General features: G+C 39.2%; 1 protein-coding gene across 1 annotated transcript in view; it reads left to right on the forward strand.

Moving 5' to 3' along the window:
• Positions 1 to 13,826: 13,826 nt before the first annotated feature.
• The window catches only part of WARS2 (tryptophanyl tRNA synthetase 2, mitochondrial), a 99,823-nt gene continuing 89,908 nt past the window's right edge, over positions 13,827 to 23,741 (forward strand). The window contains exon 1 of the mRNA XM_019956719.2: positions 13,827 to 13,946. Within this exon, the coding sequence (XP_019812278.2) occupies positions 13,857 to 13,946 (90 nt within the window). The 5' untranslated portion in view covers positions 13,827 to 13,856. The remainder of the gene's footprint in view (positions 13,947 to 23,741) is intronic.

The raw sequence follows: 23,741 nt of genomic DNA on the forward strand, positions 1-23,741 counted from the left end.
TTTGGAAACTTTAATCCTTTTTAATTACAAAATAAAACATTGTCGCTGTATCAAATATAGTACAGACATGTATGAAAGCAGAAGGTGTAACCCATGAGAGTGTTTATATGTTGTCATTTATAAAAACAAATTTTTAGTGATGAGAGCAGGCAGGAAACATACTTTCATGCCCTGTTGCTGGATGTACACCTAGGTTACCATCTTTGGAGACAAATGAGATAGTCTTCAAGATGCAAATACACATAACTTCAGAATTAGTCATTTCAGTTTTTGAAATTCACCTTGTAGATATTAGATTTATTTTTTATATGTACAAACATGTATTTATAAAGGTGTTCACTGAATCACTGTTTGCAATAGTAACAATCTAAAAGCAATCCAAATGTCTACCAAAAAGAGATTGTATAAACAAATAAAGATAACTCTCATTCAAAGGAAAACTATGAAGCATGTCGTTTTCGTTAAAACTGAGTTATAAGTGTTTACTGATATGTGAAGATGCTTGTGACACAATAAGGGAAAAGATGAAGTTGTGGAGCTTGTAGGGAAAGAAAACACGTGGGTGTTGTGACATCTCTATCCTTTGCATAGAATATTTTCAGAAGGATGCATGACAAATGGCTAATACTTCTTTGGGCAGCAGGATTCAGGATCTCAGACAGGATTTTGGAAAAGAGAACTTTTTGCTCTTGTTTTGTATTTTTCTTACAATTTGAATTATTCAAGAAGCCATTTCCATCTTCTTGGGCATGCCTCTTACTCACAGTCCCAAGTTAAGTAAATCATAATGCATTTGTTTCTCATTTTTCCCTGAAAGCTTTTTTTTTTTTTCCTACAGCCTTCCTTTTCAGTAGCCATTCTACATAATGTTAGAAAATGGTTGAGTTTTGTGTAAGATATAGTAGGAGTGGAAGGGGAAAGAAAAGCAAGTTGGGTTTTGTCTTACATAATTCTTTTCTGTGTTATAATAACACGTCTAAACTCCCAGGCAACACATCAAGATATGCTTAAATAAAGAGAACAAGAAATTTGAGGTGGAGAGCTTGGGATGGAGATACACAGAACATCTGCTTCCCCAACCATAATTCTAAGATTCCTAATTATTTGTTAAATGTTTACTAACTAGATCTTGGAGACCAGGAAATAGTTTTCTCATACTAAAATTACATTACAGCTGTAAAATGTGGATGCTTAGTTATTTTGTTATTGGAAAATATCTGACCAGTATTTATTTGAGAAAGATTAAGAACTGCTAGAACTCATTAGAATAAGACTTTATGAAATAGATCTGACCATCTTGAAACTACAAAATTTTTTTACAGCCCCACAGAAAGATAAATATTGGCTAAACCTCACAGCTGGCCAAGGTGAAAATCAACGCTGTACCAGAGGACTATCAGCATCTTATTCTGAGGACTCATAGCTGTATGTCAGAATTGAAACATACACTGGCTGGCCATGTCATTCCACAGTACTGACATCTTCTAAAAGTACTGGATGGCATATGTAAATTAAAATAAAATGAATATTTAATTTCACTTCTAGAATATTTAAAAGTATTTTGCAATTCCCCTGGAGAACTGCAGTCTCTCTGGACTGTTGCAAAGCCAGGGCTAGCGATCCCTGCCAGGGAAGACAACTGGTGCCAACTGCTTCTGAGAAGTCAGGGATGGTATGAAATGGCACCAAGACATGTCACCCTCACTTGTTTGATTGGAATTAAAAAAAAAAAATGAATCGAGCAGTTGACCTTTCCAAGTAGTTACCTGAACAGTGTTATTGTTCAAAGATTTCTTAAAAGCCTGCATTGCCAATTCAGTGAAAGCACAGCCTAAGAGCTTCCCCCACCAATTCCAGCAATGGAAAACCATCTGCATTCTGGCTAAGCCCAGAACAATTGAATTCTCTGTGCAGAAAGTATCCATTCCTCCCACCATTCCTGTATCCCATCCAAACACTGATGTCTGCTTCAGTCTGCAAGGGAATGAGCGCACAGAGGCAGTTTGTTTCAGTTGTGTGAAACAGAAACCAAAGTCTGCAGCCCACTTGAGAGTTCTCAAAGCATTTTCCCCTCATATATCCTGTGTTCCTTCTTTACATACAATCACAAATTAGAGGGAAATTAAAATATAATTTTCTATCACGTGTGCAACCGACCTTTCCTCCTCAGTCTCTCAAATCAGGCTGAAAATGTCATCAATCCATATTAACTTGAGAGTTAGGTGAACATTTTTATGTTTCCTTAGAAATAATAAGGGCTTCCCAAATAGCATGGTGGTAAAGAATCCACCTGCCCATGCAGGAGGTGCAAGACACACAGGTTCGATCCCTGGGTGAGAAAGATCCCCTGGAGAAGGAAATGGCAATCTACTCTAGTATTCTTGCCTGGAGAGTTCCATGGACAGAGGAGCCTGGTAGGCTAACAGTCCATGAGGTCTTGAAGAGTTGGACATAACTGAGCACACAAAAATAATAAATTAAAATTGAAAGTGATTTGTCAGCCATCCAAAATGAGAATTTGACTTCAGATGTTTCAAAATTAGCATCTACGTTGTTTTATAGTATTTAATGCAACTAAGCAATCATTTACTGAGCACTGCCTGCATGCAAGGCCTGTGCTGTACAACCTCAGGAAAACTGGTGGCTGCTCTAGAAAGATCTTGGGAGTCCACGGAGAACACAGACAGTCATTGTGTTGAGACAGAGTGTGAGTGGCCCTCTAAGATATGGGAGCATAGGGCACTGAAGGGAGCACCAGCTGGCATGCTAACCCCACCTTTGGGAGGAAAACATGTCTCATGGGGCTTTAAAATAGATGGTCACCACATCTTCACGGTATGTTAAGGAGAAACATACTGCTTGGATTATGGGAAATGGTATGAAAGCATCCTGTTTGGCGAAAGCAAATGAAAACATGCATATTTCCCCCTTGACTTTGTCCATGTTCCTCATGTTTTTTTCCCAAATCCCTCCCATATCTCATCATGAGCTGTAGTTCCTTTTGAGCCGCACAGGGTGCTGGCTGTAAATAAATTCCCGGGAATAGGGCCTGAAAATGTCTGTGTCGCGCCAGGGAATGGGAGGCAGGGAGTGGAGGGACCGAGGAGGGACAGTCAGACAGCGGGGAGAAGGCACCCACAAAACAGCTGACTCTGGTTAGCAAAACACCCGAGGCCAGGGACAGGCAAACTTGATAAGGATCAGACCGCTGAATTGAGATATTACTTTTGGGATTCTCCAATAGCTACCCCTCCATTCCAGTGCTTTCCTCCAGGCAGGGTTAGATTTCCCTCTCTGAGCCTCCACCAAAAGTCTGCTTTCCTCCCTGGTGACACTTGCTCGAGGAGGGACAATCTGATTCTCTGTTCATTTGTTACCCCTAGAAAGCTCTAAGTGTATGTAGTTCAAGAATTTTATTTTATCTCTAGGATCTACCATAGTATGTGGCTCAGAGTACCTCTCGGAAAATTAATTATTTTTATGAGCTTCCCTGGTAGCTCAGTGGTAAAGAATCTGCCTGTCAGTGCAGGAGACGTGGGTTCAATTACTGGATCGGGAAGATTCCCTGGAGAAGGAAATGGCAACCCACTCCAGTATTCTTGCCCGGCAGTCTCATGAACAGAGGACCCTGGTGGCTACAGTCCATGGGGGGTCACAAAAGAGTTGGATATGACTAAACAACGAAAACAATAATCTTTTAAGTTAAAAAACACTAGGAATCCACAAATTGAAGCAGAACAAACACACATACTTAATCCCACAGCTCAAAAAAAAAAATTACATAGAGATCTAAAAATTCCCTTTTCATATCCTTCTTTTTTCTTTTGCTAAAATAGATTTATCTATCTATCTATCTATCTATATATATATAGTAAATGTTGGTTGAGTGAATAAATAAATCTAATAGAGTGGAAGAACCTGAGGGAAGGAATGTCAGAAGTTAAGCCAACAATCCAAAGGATCATCTCCCCATCTCAAGATCCTTAATTTCATCACATCTGTAAAGGCCCTTTTGCCACATTTCTTGGCTTTAGGGTGTAGACGTCTCTGGCGTCTATTATTCTGTCTACCATAGAGCCTAGGGGGCAGACAGACAGAAGATTTAAGTCTTACTGTGTCCAGCCTCTCCTTCTAAGGAGCACTCTGACCTCACATACTTTCCCTCTTTTGATCTTAATTTCTTAATCCATAAATAGAGAAATTCATATAATAAGTGTGTTGCTAGCCACACACTTTCTAAATTTTAGATATAGAATAAAACAGACAAAAGTCCCAGCTCTTATGATGCTTGCATTCTAAAGAATGAGAAAGTAAACTAAAATATGTTAGATGGTGATACACACTGAGGCCTGTTGAGGAGACCAGCGTGTCCAGGGTAGAGCCAGGTGAAAGGAAGGCAATGGGCCCAGAGGCCAGAAAGGGAGGCTGGGAGGGAGAAAGTGGACCATGGGGGCCTTATAGGTCTTGGCAGGGCCTTGGGTTCTTTCCAAATGACATGAGAAGCTACTGGAGGGTTTTGAACAAGTGGCCATGATCAAACACAATTTTAAAGGCTTACTCTGGCTGCTGGTTGAGAATAAACTGAAGAGGACAAGAATGGATGCAGGGAGACATGTTAGTACCTTATTCTCCTATCTTCACTCCTCTGTTCATCTTTACATGAAGGACACCTTCCCTGTCCTTCATTTGCATATCCATGCTTCCATCATGTGGTTATCCCTCCTAAAGGCATCCAGCTCCTTTTTCCAATTTGAAATTCCACTTAGTTCTCCTTCATGAGCCAGCTCAGCACTCAGAGCTATAAGGGCACTCAGGAACTCATTATTTTTGGGTGAAGAGAGTGGGGTAAATACCCTGAGGCTGCCTGTCCAAGGTTATAACAAATAATAGGTAGTGGACCCAGGACTGTCTCTAAAGAAAATTTAAAGATCTTCTTGATGCAAAGATATTTTCCCTGAAGTTGCTTGTGTTTGCAGTTTCCCTCATTAAACTATGAACTGGAAGAGCATCGACACTATCTTTTTCATTTTTGTGTACTTACTGCTTAGCATGGTGGCTGGCATAGGCTAGACACCCAGTAAGTTTTTGCTAGATGAATAAGTAACAGAATGTCAAACCCTGAAGAATGTGTTTTAGCATCATGTTGTCAAATTTCACCCCGCCGTCTCCTGGCATTAACTGTCAGACAAATTTAAAGGTCTAAGAATCTCTTAGACCTAGATTGAGTGTTCTAGGAAAAGGGGCCTTATTATTTAACAAGTGGAGCTGCAACAGGATTGGGGCAGGATCTTCCTGACACAGTAAAGATCAGATTTCTTTACCTTCCCTCCTTGATTCCCAAGTGGTTCTAAGACAACAGGAATAAAATAAGCAGTAATAAAGTAAGCTCTAATGGAGTGTTAGTCTTTGAGGAGAACCCACAGATCTTCTGTGCCTTAGGCATGTGGAGTTTGTTTTTATTTAGATGTTTGTAGTTGTCAGTCTACTACAACTACACTTCTCAGTCGTGTCTGACTCTTTACCACTCCATGAACTGCAGCACCCTAGCCTTCCCTGTCCTTCACCATCTCCCGACTACAGTGATAAGAGAATTGATCAGTGTAGCTGGGGCTGGCATAAGGGCTGTGCGTGTCGACCAGGAGAGATGTCCCAAGAAGTGCATCCTTGTTCTGTCAAGGGCTTTGGGGACTCATATTTAGTGATCTGGTTGCTAATATTTTAGAAATTGGGATATCTGAGAATGGTGCCTATGCTACTGTATTTTAACAAGTTTATAAGTTGTCTTCCCTGTAATACTCAGCTTCTCCATGGTGGAATCCATGTCCTGATACTCTGCAGATCCCCAGCGCTTCAGACAGTCTCAGGTTAACAGTAGGTGGTCAACAACTATGACAAGGAAGTAGGAAGGAAGGATGGGAGAGAGGCAAGAAAGAATGCTGGCTTTCCAATTCCTTTTGTTTCTGAGGTTTCAGAGTGGGAACCAGAAAACTAGAGCCAAACAAAGGAGGTGATACATATGATAAAATAAAAGAAGTATCACATGGTACTTGTAGGGACAGAAAGATTATGTTCTTAGTACTTTAGTTTTATGGAGTATGTATGCAGTAAGCACATATTAAATGATTTTTGAAGGCATGAATAGTATGAATCAATAAAAGTAATAGTGCATTTGTCAAACAACTTTACAGCTAAATGGTTCTCCTATCTCCTCCAGTTCTTACTCTGCCTCCAGGCTCTCTCCCTGGCACCAGCTCCCAAACACCACCTCCCCCTAACCCAGTGCATGTGATAATATTAGAAGACTGGTTTGTTAGAAGATATTAGGCAAAAATATTAGAAAATATTTGTTAGAAAATATTAGAAGACTTTGTTTTTAATTTATTATCTAATGATGTTCTCACTGCCAACACTCTCCTCAAGTTAGTCACAACTTGGTTCGATGCCTCCAACACAGTACTCAAAACACAGTTCCTAGATCTTTCATAGACTTACAATGAAATGATTATAGAGTCACTGACGTCCCAGTGGGACTATCTGTCAAAATGGGAAGACAGTTCAGCCTACTGGCCTGTAGATGTATTTGCAAAGCACTAGGAGACCTCTGAGGAGAAGGCAATGGCACCCCACTCCAGTACTCTTGCCTGGAAAATCCCATGGACAGAGGAGCCTGGTAGGCAGCAGTCCATGGGGTCGTGAAGAGTCGGACACGACTGAGCGACTTCACATTCACTTTTCACTTTCATGCATTGGAGAAGGAAATGGCAACCCACTCCAGTGTTCTTTCCTGGAGAATCCCAGGGACGAGGAAGCCTGGTGGGCTGCTGTCTATGGGGTCGCACAGAGTTGGACACGACTGAAGTGACTTAGCAGGAGACCTCTGGGTTGAACATGTAACACCTGCATGAGTATAAGCTTATATAATTAAGGGCTGGAAGGAGTTTTGAACATGATCTGATTCAACCACTCCCATTTTTTTCAAATAAAAAGCAAGCTGAGAGGTTAAGGACTTTCTAATGTCACTATGCTAGTTATGGCAGAGTTGGGACTGGTAATAAAATCCATTCAGTACTCTCATCACTTCCTGGAACAGTCTCTTCTCATACAGTCTCTCCTCTCTTGCTTCTCATTGCTTCAACCCTTCTGATGGAAGTTTATCCTCTAAGATGCAAAACTGATATGAACAAATCCTTAAAAAGAGATGCTGGCAAACAGAGAACTTGATGATAAATAGGGAGATGATGCAAGCACAAGAGCTGAATCCAGAAATAAATCATATCTTCACATAGTGTTTACTGAAATTGCATTCTGAATAATTTCCATAGAAATTATTTTACCCACCGCAGGAATGTTACTCCATCCCACAGGGATCTGACCAAACAGAAAGAGAAGCAGAATGGAGGAAAAGAAGTAATTGAGATTTATATATAAAACATTAGTTGGAACCTGAGTAATAAGCCTCAACTAATCAGAATATTTTATGCATTCTGCCTTTTAGTGGAAAAAGCGAACCACAAGAAAGAAAGTATATATTAGAGATTTAAAAAATGTTTCCAGGACTTATTTTAGGCTTTACATTTTTTCCCCCAATTCCCTGCACTGTCTCTTTAAACTATCCCACTGGACACTCCCCCTCCTCCTTCTCACAAGTGTTCATTTATTCATTTAATTAATCTGCCAATATTTATGGAACCGTTCTCTGATGTCCCAGGTATTAGAGATGAAAACATGGCTTTCCCTCAAGTTTAATGCCCGATTAAATGTTATCTTAAGAAGACTGGGATTTTTTTTTTCACTTTTTAAAGTTATATTTCTAGTTGTATAAATGGATTGTTCTGTATCGAGCATTTCATTTGGCCCTCCAGATCTATATTGTACCATTCTGCAACATGTTCTGTGCTTCTTGGGGAGTAGGGACCTTCGTGTCCTTTTGCCTTGGAGTTCGGAGAATGACAGAAACCCAGAGATGAGAAGATAAGAATGTGGGAGGAGAGACAGGCAAGGCTCTTCTCATTCCCCACACCTGCTAAGCTGTGGGTGTACAGTGGCTACATCCCTCTCCTAAAGATCACAGCACTTGCTAGGTAACCCTTTCCTAAAACTCTTGGATTAGCAGCTATCCTATAAATCACTGACATAAATATAGTTCTGAGCAATATCAAAAAGCGATGTAGTTGGGAGCTAAGTGAACTGCTACCTAAAGTCACAGATCAAGATATTCTGCCCGCCTACCCTCTGAAAAGAGATCTTTGCAAAGCCACTTCATGTTCACAGTTGGGTGTGAAAAGTTTCATATTCTCTGTTTTTCATAAAGATAACCCTCCCAAACCAGGACGACAAGTAGGCCCAATTTTATTTGGGTGAGAGTAACTGCCTGGGGCACAGTCCTGAAAAAGTTTTGAGGCCTGTTCTCAATATCTGTATCTCAGTATCATCCATGGATATGGGTCAGGGCATATGCTCTGAAATGCAGATCCTGACTGTATCTGATCTGGGACAATTAGATTCTCTGACAGAAACCAGTTCCTAGAATTCCAAGAGTTACAATGTGAGTCATTTAGCCCTCCTATTTTTTTTTTTTTACTCATTTTACTTAAGGAAAAAGAGGGACGTGATGATTAAATGGTTCACTGAGATCAGTAATGGAACTGCCATGCAAATTTTCTCCAAATTCATGCTCAGTTCTACTTATTAAGGACAAAAAGTGAAAAAAAAATAGCTGATTTTTAGAGAAATTTGGGTATCTTTTGAGGTTGTTTTTAGAAAGATCAAAACCTAAGAGTTATGTCTAACTTTCTGTGCTCACAGCTAGGATCCTGGAATCACACCAGATAGGTACAGTGTGGGAAAGAATATGATGTAGTTTGATTACACAGACAAAATAGAAAAGAACCTATCTAAAGACACTCCAGGAAGCTTTTTGGAGGCCTTGCTATAGTTCTTTTTGTAAAACATAAATTTAGAAGAAGGAAGCCTATTCACCCCAGTGATGAAGTAGCTAAGAGCAAAGAGTGGCAATTTAAAGAAAGAATGACTGTACATATTACATATAGAGCTTGTCTTTAGGGCCACACCACTTGGAAAAGATACGACATGCAAAAACAGACAGCAAAGTAAGATGTTCCTTCAAAACTTTAATTTTCTCATTTCTAAGCTCCATTTCCTGTAAGGAACGTATGTCCTACAATTGTGGGTAAACAGTAGGGGTGGGAAACATTGAAAAAAATCTTACATTTCTCCAAAATTATTCTCACCATTCTCAACCCACTTAATTAAGGAAATTAAGGAAGCAATTCTCTATCTTCTCTGAAAATCTGTATTCTAATATTGAAAAGGCAGTTTGAAAAAGAATATGGAGAGAAAATATAGAAAACAAACAGGAATCCCAGGGCCTGTAACACCCTCATATAAAGAGTCTTCCAATATTGCACACAAAGAATTCTACAGGTAATGCAGTCAGTTGTCCAAAGATCAATAAATCAATCACTTATGTCTACTCTGGCTTTCCCATCCTTACCACCTTCTCCCAAACCTGCTCAAAATGTCTTCACTGTTGTACACTAAGAAAGAGTCCTTAAGGTAAGAAGTTGAATCTGAAAAAGACTATATCCTTGATCCTTAAACTTAAGAAAAAGATACTTTGAGAAAAATTCTACTTTCCAATCCACATTACCTAGCCTCTCCCTTGATTTTTACTAGATGATATCTTTCAGGAAAAAAGTGATAGTACTGCACCCTTAAAACCCTAGCTTTCCTAAAGACCAGATAAGCCTCCTAATTACTACCTTCACTCAAAGAAGATGCTACAACCTGCACTTTCCCCAAAAAACTACTAGGGAAAAACAGCATCTTTGAATGTTAGGGAAGAAAAGATGAGCCCATCAACCCTCTAAGATTCAGCCATTTATTTACTCTGAGTTTGAAGTATGACAAGGATGTGCCCTTAGGTAAAACTGTCCCCTGCTTGGACCAGCATCAGTCTTAGCTCCCTTAGCTTCACAGTGGTGTCACTTAAACTAGAGCATTCAACTGGAGAACAAATTCTTCCTATTTCTGCTCTTATCTGTTGTGTGATTTTCAGCAAGGTACTGAGTATCTCCGGACCAGTTTCATTAGATATAAAATGAGGTACAGAACTAGAATTAAACCAAAAGTATAAAAGAACATTGTCCAAATCACTGTTATTATTTCCCACGTATTTTAGTGACTCTTGGAAGCTATCTCACTCTAAGGCAGACTCTGCCTCAATTCAATTTAGATCATAATAAAATGAGTCCAGTAAAAGATGGTATGGCCAGAGAACTGTGGTTGTCTCTCCAGATTACGAAGAAAAAGGTTTGCCTTCATTGTGCAATCTCTTCCTTTGTATTTGAAAAACATATTCCATATAAATGAAAGGTCAGAGGTGAATGGACTGTGCTTCAAGTAAGTTTTGAACATAGATGCCATCTAGTCTTTGCATTCTGCAAAATTCTTCTTTAAGTGAATAAATGTGTAGGGTAACTCTCCATTACCTTGATCAGCATCTAATACCAACCTGACACTTAGAATTAAATTAGAGAAAACAAAATTGGATACTTTGAGACTTGAGGGCTTATTACACTACAAGAGCTAAGACTGGACTTAAACTCTTTCCTTATCCCATTTAAATCTAACAAGATATAAACTCTCCTTTACTGAGGAATAGAGGTGTGTCTACAGAGGTGGAGGTTTCCCCTTGATGTTCTTGGACAAGGAAACCTAATCCTTTCTTCTGACACACATGGTTGCAATAGAAAGCCTTCCCCAACTGCCAGTCTGGTTTTAATCTATTGTTTCAAGCAAGATGGGATTTGCGGGGAATGTTAAGGAAAGAGCAAAATTACCAGAACTTACTATAAAAGTGTTGATGAGAAATCAAATTTTAAACAAGCATTCAAAAGTGTAAGCATGAACATATGTAGACGTACAGTGCACGCTACAAGTGTTAGACAATAAAAGGTTTTAATTGTAAGTATATCTAAAGTCTGCTTTTAATACATTTATATCTCATTTTACTAAAGCTCTTTGGCTTACCAAACGATAACCATGGTAAAATAATGCCAATAAATACAGTGGCACCTCATTTAAAAAACACTGTTGTACAATGAAATACTCTGTAAGAGAACTTCCCATGTAATCAAACTAACCCTGCCTTATACAAACCTTTAAAATGTTAACCATTTTACAGAGAAACTTGTCCAAAAGTTACAAATTTTTTTTTAAAAGAGACACTGAATAACAAATCTTTCCCTGAAGATTCAGGATTAAGGTTTAAAATACTTATTAAAATATGCTGAATATACTGCACTTCTTAGAAGAGCAGAAGATGGTGAGCTTTCTGGTGACACTTTCACCAACACCAAAAGGTTTCAGAATGTCATTGTGAAAAAGTGTAAAAGCAGACAAAATTAGCTTGCTTTCAATAGTGTCTTTTCTGCTGTCAGTTGTCCCTTCTGTATAAAAGTGTATCAACCTATCAATTATTTGCTTGCCTCCTTTGTCAAACTAAAATTTATATTTAAAATGTGTGCCTACTCTGTGCAAGGTATTACATACTAGATGCTAAGGAAATTTAAGAAATACAAAAGGAATCACCATGCTGGTTGAGTGACCTGAGTTACCAGATCACCACTCTGGTGGGAAACACAATTTATTCTATGTTTGAAAAGAACTTTTATTTTTTGAGGTATAGCTGATTTATGTTAATTTCAGGAGTACAGCAAAATGGTTGGGATATATATATATGTGTGTATATATTCTATGCACATGCATATATGATATATATATATATATATGTATATGTATACTAGTTGCTCAGTTGTGTCTGACTCATTGCAACCCCATGGACTGTAGTCTGCTAGGCTTCTCTGTCCATGGAATTCTCCAGGCAAGAATAACTGGAGTGGGTTGCCATTCCCTTCTCCAAGGGATCTTCCCAACTCAGGGATTGAAGCCAGGTCTCCTGCATTGCAGGCAGATTCTTTACCATCTGAGCTACCTGGGAAGCCCCTATACACACACACACACACACACACACACACACACACACATTTTTTAGAAGATTTTTTCCCCCTTGTAGTTATTACAAAAGATTCAGCACCCTGTGCTATACAGTAGGTCTTTAAGAAAAGAACTTACTTTTAAAAAATATATACTGAAGTGATTACACTGCTGCTGTCCTGACAGACCTTCTTCAATGGAAGCATGTCTTGGAAATATGTCCCATGAAAATATCATCAGTCATGTTGAGTCTCCAGAGATAAAAGACTAAACTTAACTGTTGGAGGAAGTAGAGTGGGCAGATCCTGTGACAGCTTTCTGCCAAAACCCTCCTCTTCAACTGTTAGGCTTTATCTTATAATCCAGATGGCTGAGGATGTTAGAAGTTCAATTTTACTAATTCCTAGGGTCATTAAATCTAATTAATAATATACCAGTAAAAAAAAAAACCATGTTTTATAATGTTAATGCTTTACTGTACACATGAGTATAAAACAAAGGCATTTATAAAACTGCATGTTTATAAGTTCACATCTTTATAAAGATCAATCATCACTTCTGCTGGCAAGGTCTCTTTCCTGGGTTTCAGTAATATCACATTTGGGGGATTTTTAAACATATTTTGGCAACCCCCTTCAATTTCTATCATCTGACTACTTTTACTCTACAAACTCTACCTCCTAGTCTCAAAGGTTTTCTTGGATTCAATTACCATCTGTTTTGTAGCTCAGACCTCTTTCCTGAGGTCCAGACCTATCTATCTAATTGGTGCCATATTTTCAAGTACTACAAGCACCTCATATTTAACAGAGACAACCAAACAGATTAGTTCTGTCGAAGAATGAGACTTGATTTCCTTAGTGTTTTTGTTTGTTCTTTTTGCCCTCATTCCTATGATTCCTTCTCTGCTTACTTCTGAATTACATCAATTATGCTTGAACTTCACCAGTACTCTGTACCTCTCTTACGAAATTTTTATTGAAGGGTTTTAGTTGAATAGTTTTGTCTTTGTTAATTTCAGTTCCATTAAGTGTATCGGTATCTTTTTATGTCCTGCATTTATCTCCTACCTCTCCCTAATGAATAAATACAATAAAACACATAAATGAATTCTAACGAATCTTTCCCAATATTTTTACTGACAGATTTTTGGGTACATTAACAGAGGTAGGAGTACCCTGTTAACCCTTCTCATAATTTAAGCTAAAACTCAAAACCCTTTCTTCTATCAAGTATCTCCTTCCTTCTGAAGTCTTCTTTAGGGGAGGCTGAAGCACCACAGTCTTTACCATCCCACTTTCCCAATGTTGGCATTTACTTCTTTAACACCTAAAACAGTGCATCATTTATCTGCTACCCCATACACTACTTGAAGGCAAGATGTGTCTTTGCACTTTCAATACCTAGCAGACGGCCGGGTTCAGCAAACGTTTGCAGATCACCTGCATTAACAAGGCCACATAGCTCTCAAAAAACCACCTGCTGCCCTCTAAGAGGATTAGGGAGGTCCCACTGCAAGAGAAACTTCTTAAATGCTTGCCTCAGGACGGTTAGGATCCGAAAGGCTTTTTGACTTTCTTCCAGTTTAAAACTGTTACTAATATCCCGTCCTTCAAGAAACCTGCGCAAATACTAGGTCTCCATGGCATATACTAAAGTCAAGACACATCCGGATCCTAATCCACAGCTGCTCTGCGAATGCCGGACTCCTACCACACACCAGCTCAGAGGACCGCCCCGAGAGCAAGGGCGCATGCGCAGCAAGTAATCGCGCTGAGAATCTGGGATTTCCTCTGACCAGATGTCACTCAAGACAAGACGGCTCCGCCCTTTTCAAGATGGCGCTGCGCTCAATGCGGAAAGCGCGTGAGTGCTGGAACTTCATCCGGGCACTTCATCAAGGACCCGACGCTGCTCCCGTTCCCCAGGTAACCAATGCTCGCCCTTCTTCCGCCGGTTTCCCATCTCGCTAGGTCCTTCTCGCCCCTTTCCTCCCTCCTTTTGCTTCACCCTCCCAGTTTTCTCTGGAGAGTACCGAGCTCTTCCGTTCCTAAGGTTGATTCACCTAAGAGTGCCTTCCTACTCGGAGCGTGAGGACGTTGCAAGGATACGCGTGACGTACCGCGCCCCTGGTGGGTGGTGCGCGCCGCCGCTTGCCCACTTGGCCTTAGTACCTTAGTCTCTGGGCGCCGTAGCTCCACTGTTGCCGGGCAACCCGGGAAGCTCTTCCCTGTGTGAAGTTGTCAGACACCAGAGAGCGAGTCCATCCGGCACTGCCCTCGTCCTGATGTTGCTGTTTTTACTTTCCTTTCCCTAACAGTAAGCCAAGGGACCTGGCGGAGAAATTGGAGAAGACACCTCATTAGTAATTAGAATGTTTAAGGAGGTGCACCCTCATGGCATCCTCTCTCTGGCAGTGCGATACTTGAACAGTGTCAGTGTACCTTCCACTCTATTTCTCCCCATTGTCAGGAAGCAGACCTGTATCTAGAAGGTTCTATGAAGGAATTTAAGCAAGCTTTCCAAAGGTGTGGTCCTGTCTGGTAGCACTGCTGTTACCAGGCTCCTCTGTCCATGGAATTCTCTAGGCAAGAATATTGGAGTGGGTTGCCATGCCCTCCTCCAGGGTATCTTCACAACCTAGGAACTGAACCCAAGGCTCCCGCATTGCAGGCGGATTCTTTACCATCTGAGCCACCAAGGAAGTGTGACATGACAAATCATTTTCTCTCTCTGGACTTCCTTTCTTCAGCAAAATGGGTGGAAGAAGGGTTAGACTGATGACAGTGTTACTTCACGCTTTGAAAAATGAGTGGCTCCACGATAATGAAGCCAAAGCAAAGCAGTGATATTAATTATCAAAACCCAGATATAAATTCAACTTGGTTTTCTAATCATCCCATAATTACTTAACTTTCTGTGCTTAAGTGTTCTTCATAGATACTGGCCTAACCAGATTCTTCTAAGAACAGAGGATATTACACTGGAAAGTTATTTATCAAAACAGTTATTTAAATGTTGTTTTAAATTTCAGGTGGCATAGTTAAGTAAGAATTGATTGCTACTTAGATAAATACAGCAAATATCCCTCTCTTTGAAGTTTGGAGATTTGATTCTGTAGTACCAGAATTGGTTGATTTCTGGGAATTCTTGGCGGTCCAGTGGTTAGGACTCTGAGGTTTCACTGCTGAGGGTGTGGGTTCAATCCCTGGTGGGAGAACTAAGATCCCACAAGCTGAGTGGGCGGGGAGATTTGGTTGATTACTATAGTTATATACTATATTTCTAGGTAATAGCATAATAAAACCTGTGAATCCAAAGTTACTAAATCTTAGACTCAAATTCCCTCTCATAACAAACTCAAGAGTTGTGAATGTCATGAGAAACAGAATCAAAGAGAAAAGGAAATCAAACTACAGTCTGCTAATGCTTGTCCCAGGAAGTTTAGGGCATTAAATCATTATAAACGCTAAAGAATAGAATTTGAAATCTCTACTATTGCTTCAGTGGCATTTTGAATACAGTTATCTTAATCAACTGTTAATTTAGATTGTTTCAAGATGTAGATTCTCCAAAATAGTGTTCTCAAACCTTTAATTTAGCTTTTGGTAGAATACAAATTAAATATACGAAAGAGCACTTCTTAAAGCATAATTCTACATGTAAATTTTAAAATTCTTTTTCAGATTCTTTTCCATTATGGCTTATTGCTGCATATGGGATGTAGTTCCCTGTGCTATACAGTAGGACCGTGTTGTTTATGTGTTTTATATATAGTAGTCTGTATTTGCTAATTCCAAATTCCTAATTTAGTCCTCCACTGCCTCCTGTAATTTTCAGTCATTAAAAATGATGGTTTGAAGGACTAGTGCAGTCTTTTGAAAGACCAATTGAGAAAAGGTACAAAATTACATTCACAGTGTCATAATATTATATTTGCAAATAAATATTTATGTAAGTATCTATGTACAGGAAAAAGGACTAGAAGGAAACAACTGTTCTTAACTTTTTTTGCTTTCTCTTTGGTCTTCCTAAGTAATGGATTAAAAGTGATTTAAGTGTTCTTCTTTAAGCTTTCTGTAGTTTTCACATGTTCTAAGTTGAAGAGATACCACTCTCAGACCCAGAAAAAAGCCTTAAAACATAAATCTTCAGATGAATGCGTAGCCATTATATCATCTGTGCTGTTGTAGATCTCTGAGGGAGAGTTTGTGGGACAGCACTTGTCCCACAGTGCTGTTATTTAAAATGGCCTTAGAAAAGTTATTAAAATGGCTTTAGAAAATGAAAAATTTATGGCCATTTTTCCCGTATGTATCTTCTTTTTCACTTGAAAAGCTTCCTTTGAAGTCAAAGAGATTTTGTGAACAGATGCAGAAATATGTGAAGGAAGAATTGGATTCTTAAACCAGATGCATTAGACACTTTTATGATATCTCATAACCTTTGTAGAAAACAAAAATTATTTTGCAGGGCTATAATATAATGGAAAGAAATGTGTATTTATCACAGGAATGATTCTATCAACAAGTAAGAAATAGCAATTTGCTTCTTATTAGTTTTGGCTGTACAGTCACTTCCTGAGGTGAGAAGCAAAAGTGGATGAACCATGGCAGTACTTTGCCAGAGTATTGAGATTCATAGGTTGTTTTAATGATTTCCTATGAAAGCAAAATCTTGGTTAATAACCATGGCATTGGGGACCTTCAGTTATCTCAAGAGGAGGCTTTTGCCCTTCAAGGCTAAATGTAGAATCAAGTTTAAAATGAAAGCTAGAGAGAAAACAGAAATAATAGTGTATCAAGCCTTACTCATTATGAATGTCTACAATTTATATGAAAGCGGTTTATTTTGCCAGGTGTTACCTGACAGGAAACCAGTGAAGTCTGACAAGATGAGAGTAGTCACAGAGTCAGAGGAATGAAGATCTGACATTTTATGTTTAAACACTGATGGCATTAGGTAAATTTAAGCCTGTCATCTTTGACCAAACCAAGAATCCACACTTACTTAAGCACTAACTTATGATTGTATTGTGCAAAGAGTGAAATATTGATGGTTAGTAGACTTTTGCAAGAATATTTGTGATCATTCAGGTGAAGTATAAAATGTCCACATTTTATCACTGTTGAACAACACACTTCTTATTAGCTGTCCCATCCTGGATTTGGCCCAGTATTAACATACTGTTTCTACTGTTTATGGTCACTAAATGTGACCTATGGTTATTCAATGAAGGAATCATGCCTGCCAAAAAATAGGCAATGTATTAGATTTTAGATCTTGTGTTTAGTTCTTACAACAAGTCTTTTTTTAAAATCGCTCTTTTTTAAAAAGCATTAAAAAAAATCATTTGGGATAAAGAGTCGCAAAATGAGTACAGAGCATTCCTGTATATGCTTCACCAAGCAGCTTCATCTTGCATAATATACTTACCAAAGCCAAGAAATTAACATGGGACAATTTCAAATTTCACCGATTTTTCCACTAGTCTCCTGGCTTAGGATCAAATCCGGGATCCCATACTGCATTTAGTTGTCATGCCTCCCCCAGTCAATGGCACTTCCTCAGTCTTTCATGACCTTGGCCTTTTTGAAGAGAATTGGTTGATTATTTTGTAGAATGTCTCTCAGTTTGAGTTTGTCTGATATTTTTCTCATTAGACTGAGGTTAGACAAGAATCCTCTAGAATACTTCCTAACAAGGCTTTAAGATAGGTATTAACACCTTATTTTAAGCATCCAGAAGTAGACTTTAGTTAAGTAACTTGCCTAATGTCACAAAGCTAATTAATTATGGAATTAGGATGGTAAAATTGACTGTTAGCATTTCATTTCATATTTTGCAATTAGTATTTGTTGTTAGAGATTTCTGTGATCTTAATGGCATTAAATTGGGATAGTGTTCCCAGTGACTCTTCCCTTTAGCTTTTCTCTGCCTTGTCCATTGTCTGTCCAACCGGCAGCATGAACTAATCAGCCTGGAAAGCTGTCAGGACTGCTATGACCCTCTGGAAATTGTGCTAGCTGCTCACTGTGCCAGTTTGATTTGGCTACCTCCTCTCTGTGCTTTTCTTAAATAAGGATGTTGCGTGGATGCACTCTAAAGTTCCTTTTAAGCTCAGTCTATGAGTCCATTTGGTTTTTTTTTTTTTGGCTGTGGTGGGTCTTCATTAATTACACGTGGGCTTTTCTCTAGCTGCGGTGAGCAGAGGCTCCTCTTCTCTGTGCTGCCCGTGGCTTCTCTTGATGCAGAGGATGGGGCTCTGGATGCATGGGTTTAGTTACCCTGCACCATGTGGAATCCTCCTGGACCAAGGGTCAAACCTGTATCCCCTGCATTGACAGGCAGATTCTTAACCACTGGACCACCAGGGAAGTTCCGAGTCCATTTGTTTAAAATGCTATCTAGGTTAATTTTCCTCGTGAACTGACTTAGCTTATTCAAAACAATAGTATTTAAAAATCTTTTAAAATCTCTTTGTGTAGCTGATGAAAACTGAGGGTAACTGCTGAAAATACAGAGAGAAAGTATGAATCAGTGCTGAGCATTTATGCTAGCAGCCACAGTCAGGAAATGCTGAAAAAGGTGAGGCTGCTGACTGCCAGCATCTTTCTCAGTATACCTATTGCATGTCTACAGGTTACAGAACTGTCTGTGGAGGCTTATGCAAATGTGTGTGTGTGTGAGAGAGCACGTGCATGCTAAGTTGCTTCAGTGGTGTCCAACTCTTTGCAACCCTATGGATTGTAGCCTGTCAGGCTCCTCTGTCCATTGGATTCTCCAGGCAAGAGTACTGGAATTGGTTGCCATGCCCTCCTCCAGGGGATCTTCTCAACCCAGGGATCAAACCTGCATCTCTTACATCTCCTGCATTGGCAGGCAGGTTCTTTACCACTAATGCCAACTGGGAAGTCTCTTTCTATATATATCTATACACACACACATATAATATATCTATTTGTATATTTAAGCATGTATGTATGCATATCCTAACTTTCAGAGAGGGAACTAACATTTAGCTAAGGCTTGTTATGTGCTAAGCCTTCTTGCTATGTACTATACAGCTTTATCTTATTTACTTCTCACAAAAATCCTGTAAATATTATTCTATCCATTTTGTAAAACTGGAAACTAAGGTTTAAAGAGGTTAGGAAATATTCCCATCAGAGAGTTGGTAAATGGCAGTGCCAGGATTCCCACTCAGCCTTTCCTGAGCTCTTCCCACTTGACCAGTGATCTCTTATCAAATAAAATCCTATATGAATCCCTCTTAGATAAAGCAGATAAAAGTAGAGCATTTTTCTCAGAATGGGTGAAAATAATTGCAAATGAAGCAATTGACAAAGGACTAATCTCCAAAATATATTACTACAAGCAGCTCATGCAGCTCAATATCAGAAAAACAACGCAATCAAAAATGGGAGAAGACCTAAACAGACATTTCTCCAAAGAAGACATTCAGATGGCCAATAAACACAAACAATGCTCAACATTGCTCATTATTAGAGAAATGCAAATCAAAACTACAATGAGGTATCACCTCCTACCAGTCAGAACAGACATCATCAAAAAATGTACAAGCAATAAATGCTGAAGAGGATGTGGAGAAAAGGGAACCGTCTTGCACAGTTGGTGGAAATGTAAACTGATAAAACCACAGTGGAGAATAGTATGGAGATTTCTTTAAAAAATATAGGAATAAAACTACCATATGACCCAGCAGTCCCACAACTTGGCATATACCCAGAGAAAGCCATAATTCAAAAAGACACATGTACCACAGTGTTCATTGCAGCACTACTTACTATTTGCAGCAGCTAGGACATGGAAGCAATCTAGGTACCCATCGACAAATGAATGGATAAAGAAATTGGGGTACATATGTACAATGGAATATTACTCGGACATAAAAAGGGATGAATTAGAGTCAGTTCCAGTGAGGTGGATGAACCTAGAGCCTGTTATACAGAGTGACGTGAATCAGAAAGAGAAAAATACTGTCTTAGTGAATATATACGGAATCTAGGGAAAATGGTAATGATGAACCTGTCTAAAGGGCAGAAATAGAGACAGAGAGCAGAGGACACAGAGGGTTGGACAAATTGAGATAGTAGCTTTGGAACATATACATTACCATGTGTGAAATAGATAGCCAGTGGGAAGTTGCTCTTATAACACAGGGAACTCAACCCAGTGCTCTGTGACAACCTAGGAGAGTAGGAAGAAGATTCAAGAGGGAGGGTACATATGTATACTTATGACTGAGTCATGTTGTCATATGGCAAAAACTAGCAAAACATTGTAAAGCAATTATGCTCCAATTAAAAATGAAAAGAACTTTTCTGACTTAAGAAATACTAAAGTAGCTATGGCCCCACTTGCTTGGCCCCTCCTTCCCTCCACACACAACCAGGGACTGCTAAGACGGTACCATGGTGTCTTGGATTTCTTAAGATAAAGTTTGAAAAATACTTCATCTTCCTTAAATATCCAAGTGGGTTTGTTGGCTTAGGACCACATATGATGGATGGATTTTTAAGGGGCTGCTCTATAAATGAGTTTATATGTATGTATTTTATTAATAAAATGCAACCTTTTTCCATTTATCTTAAGCTAGAGTATTTGAGATAATAGCAGTCAGTTTTCTTTCCTTTCTTCTTTCTTTTCTAGCTTCTTTCATCCAAACACAGTTTGCTTCTGCATAATATGCAGGTGCTTATGCACAGCCTAGCCTCTGTGCATGCGTGCTACGTTGCTTCAGCTGTGTCTGACTCTTTGTGAGCCTATGGATTGTAGCCTGCCAGGCTCCTCTGTCCATGGGATTCTCCAGGCAAGAATACTGGAGTGGGTTGCCATGCCTTCCTCCAGGAGATCTTCCCCACCCAGGAATCGAGCCCAGATCTCTTATGTCTCCTGCACTGGCAGGCAAGTTGTTCACCACTCACCTGGCCTCTAGCCATCTCCCAAAGAGTACTTTCTTCAGCTCTGCTCTTGATCCTGTTTTACCACCACCTATCAGGGGTTCAGGAATCTCTCTTCTATCAGCATGAGGCCTAAGCCTTCCTCCTGAATTTCCACAGGATAAATGTACAGGCTTACGATAGAAGCTGCTCTGCCCATGTGAGGCACTAGATACAGAAAGATAATTTATAGGCACAGAGGTGATACACTGACTCCAGCATGACTGACTTTAACCCTGCTCAGGCATTAACAGTTTTCTGTCTGTATCATTTCTTAGCAGTGAAAGTGAAGTGTCCGACTCTTTGCAACCCCATGAACTGTAGCCTACCAGGCTCCTCTGTCCACGGAATTTTCTAGGCAAGAGTACTGGAGTGGGTTGCCATTTCCTTCTCCAGGGGATCTTCCCAATCCAGGGATCAAACCCAGGTCTCCCGCATTATAGGCAGATGCTTTACCGTCTCAGCCACCAGGGAAGTCATACCCTACCTCTTATTCCCAGTCAGAAGCTTACACTTTTTCTTAACTACCCTGCTTACTGAGCAAAGCAGGGTCATATCTAGGTTCATCCCACCCCATCATCTGACTGTTTATGGTCTTGTAATCATTTACCAAAATTCATCTACAGCTCTGTTTTTTCTTTGGCACAGTCTTCCTCGCATTGAGCCTACTTCTGGTTGGCTAAGAACTGCATTGTCGACTTTGCTTTTGTCTCTTCAAAAGCACAGTTGACCACCCTGATTTCTAACCCACAGAGGTTCTCTCAATTTCCACTTTTACATTCCCTGCCCTCTAGGCTGGGACACCAACCAGTGGACAGACAGAGATGTCAGTTTCTCCTTTGCATTCCTGTCCTGGTGTTTTAGTGAAATTCTTCAGTCCCAGGTAACTCCACTGTGGATGGAGCCCCTAATGACCTTGGTTACACTGCTTCTTGTTTAAGGTTCTTGGGATAATGATTGTAGATTTTTCATCAGTGCTTTCAGAAACATAATATAACATAGCATATCACAAATAACAATTTTCAAATGGAATCTGTTATTTTCATTAATAATATTCTGCTCTAATATAACACTTTGTAGTTTTCAGAATGCTTCCCATATTCTCCTTTAATCTTGAGGACAACATGCAATGTTTTGTTATTTAGTTATCTAAAATTTTTACTTATTGATTAAATTTTCATTGTATCTTCCTATTTTTTTATTATCATCATTTATTGTTAGAAGAATCCACTGTATATTTATTTGCCTTTCTGTAAAAAATAAGACAAAAAATTAGCTTCTATGGAACAACACATGGCCTTTTTAAACAGTCAGTTCTACATGTATTTCAGCAGGTAGGAAAACTTTTTAAAACAAAAGTATCCATGTTCTTTCAGTTATCCAAAATCTTGGAATTGTGGAGGCAAGCTTCAAGTGTGTTTCCTTGTAATATATATCCAAAGGAGGGTATGACTTTACAAATGTGTTCTTTAGTAACTAATAGTACATATATTAGTATGTACTAATATATTGAGCATAATAAATTGAGCATCAGTGCATGCTCAATTTAGGATGATAAAAATAACTGGAACCAAATCAGCACAATATGAAGCTGTCCTGAGGTTGAATGTAACAATTCCCAGAAAAGAAGCCTGGTGATATTGACAGTTTCAATGATGAAATTTTCACTTCCCAGCAGCGGGGGTTTCTTGGAACTGTTTACATATTCAGTATTAGGACATTGCTAAAAAAGATAAACTGAGACACAGGATGGAGTCACCTTTGACCTGAGGCTCAGGCTGAGGACACAGAGGGGACCTGGCCATTCTCTGGAGCTCTCAACCAGCCGGGCCCGACTTTGAGCTGAAGCACAGGGAACTCCTGAGCAGTAGGCTATTAAAAGCCACACAGCTCTTCTATGCTTGTCCTTTGTTTCTTCTTGGAAAGACTTTGTTCACTCTAGATATACATGTTTCTAGAGCAAAGAATGTTCAGAATTGTGCTTGGCCCTCGAAGAATTTTATTTATTTTTTACCAGTTCTGTAACTATGATGAATTAAATAAGTAAATGTCAGTATCCTTTAAAGGTTTAGTTCAAGAGGTATTATTTTCTTATTTGTACTAAAATTAATTCAATGTTTAATTCATTTTGGGACCCTGGTCTGATGGGACTGTGACCATTTCAGTTATTATGGAATATGATGAGAAGGGAAATGATACCAGCACACTTTTATTGAGTGTTTACCATGTACCATACATTGTTTGAAGCACTTGACACGCATTAGCTTGTTTAATCCTAACAATGCAATGAGGTCATTGTTAATATTAGCCCCATTTTACAGATGAAGCTACTGAGAGGTTAAGTAGCTCACCCAAGGTCACATAGCAAGTATCAGACCCAAGATGGCAACCCTAGGCAGTACTGATTCCAAATTCTGTGTACTAAATGTATTAAACGACGTTAAATTCTGAAGCAAATTACCCGTGTTAATACGCTGATAACTGCCATGCAAACTTTTAAATCTGTTCTGTGAAAGTCACTTATATATCTTGCCATGATAACATGCAGAGTAGAAATTATAAATCATCCTCTGTTGTTGCTGAACTTACAGTCTTGTTTGGCTCAATGAGTTATGAGAAAGGAGCAAAGCTGTCTTATAAATTTATCTCCGTGTCTCTCTTTGGCTACTGCCACTAGGATTACCCTGTGTAAAATAAGGGCTTTTAACACATAAGTCCCTAGGTGCATGTAGGAAGTTGTGTTTATACACAGTCTATAGC

The sequence above is a fragment of the Bos indicus genome, chromosome 3 (assembly GCF_029378745.1).
Source record: "Bos indicus isolate NIAB-ARS_2022 breed Sahiwal x Tharparkar chromosome 3, NIAB-ARS_B.indTharparkar_mat_pri_1.0, whole genome shotgun sequence".
NCBI classification, from domain to species: domain Eukaryota; kingdom Metazoa; phylum Chordata; class Mammalia; order Artiodactyla; family Bovidae; genus Bos; species Bos indicus.